This window comes from Bison bison, unplaced genomic scaffold, assembly GCF_000754665.1.
Source record: "Bison bison bison isolate TAMUID 2011002044 unplaced genomic scaffold, Bison_UMD1.0 scf7180017864089, whole genome shotgun sequence".
NCBI lineage: Eukaryota > Metazoa > Chordata > Mammalia > Artiodactyla > Bovidae > Bison > Bison bison.
Window position 1 is genome coordinate 556,213 of NW_011494661.1, and position 747 is coordinate 556,959.

The window sequence follows — 747 nt, forward strand, 5'->3', positions numbered from 1 at the left end:
ACAGCTCACAAGTGTCCAGAGGCCAACGATAAGGGCTAAAGGGCACCAGACCACGTGCCCAGAGAGGCAGGCCCCGGGGGGCATGGGGGGAGGTGTGGCCGGCCTGCCCAGGGAGGCCCGTTCCTTGTGGCTATCTGATCCCACCAGGTGGGACGCCAGCCCCAAAGCCCATTCCCTGCCACTCTGTCTAAAATGTCACCACTGGAGAAACCACAGTATTGCAAAGCCGGGGGAGTTGAGAGCCTACTGTGAGATCTGAAGCAAACTCCAAGTGACCGTGGGCTACTCGGCGCAGGCGCCGGGCCTCAGTTTCCCTCCTACACAACAGATTTAGGTGCGAGGTCCTGGGTGCTCTCTGGGGGAGCCCCGCGACCCCTTTCAGTGAGGTGAGGCCACCCTCCTCACACTGCCTCCGACTGGGGCCCTTGACCGGGTCCGGGGGAAGTAGTTTCCGGGGCTGGGCACATGTGGGGCATGGCTGTAAACGGGAGGGGGGTCCATACCAGGCACATGGGACCTTAACTTCCCCAGTTCTCTGGGGTGGACGAGGCGGCTAGTGGGGTGCTGTCCAGCCGGAGAATGCCCACGGAGAGCCGCCCTCGCGCCCCCCTCCTGCTTACACTTACATTTTGCCTCCTTCCAGTCGGTGGAGGTGCTCAGGTCCACCTTCGCCGCCATGGCCAGGGGGGCCCAGGTGCGCACCCCGGCTCTCCGCCCCACCGCCCCCGCCCCCCAAGCCCCAACTCC

The 747-nt window shown here is 64.8% G+C and overlaps 1 protein-coding gene across 1 annotated transcript in view; it reads right to left on the minus strand.

Annotated features, from left to right (window-relative positions):
- Positions 1-747, minus strand: part of MACROD1 (MACRO domain containing 1) — a 156,637-nt gene that overhangs the window by 155,460 nt on the left and 430 nt on the right. The window contains exon 2 of the mRNA XM_010838087.1: positions 627-747. Coding sequence (XP_010836389.1) covers positions 627-747 — 121 coding nt within the window. The remainder of the gene's footprint in view (positions 1-626) is intronic.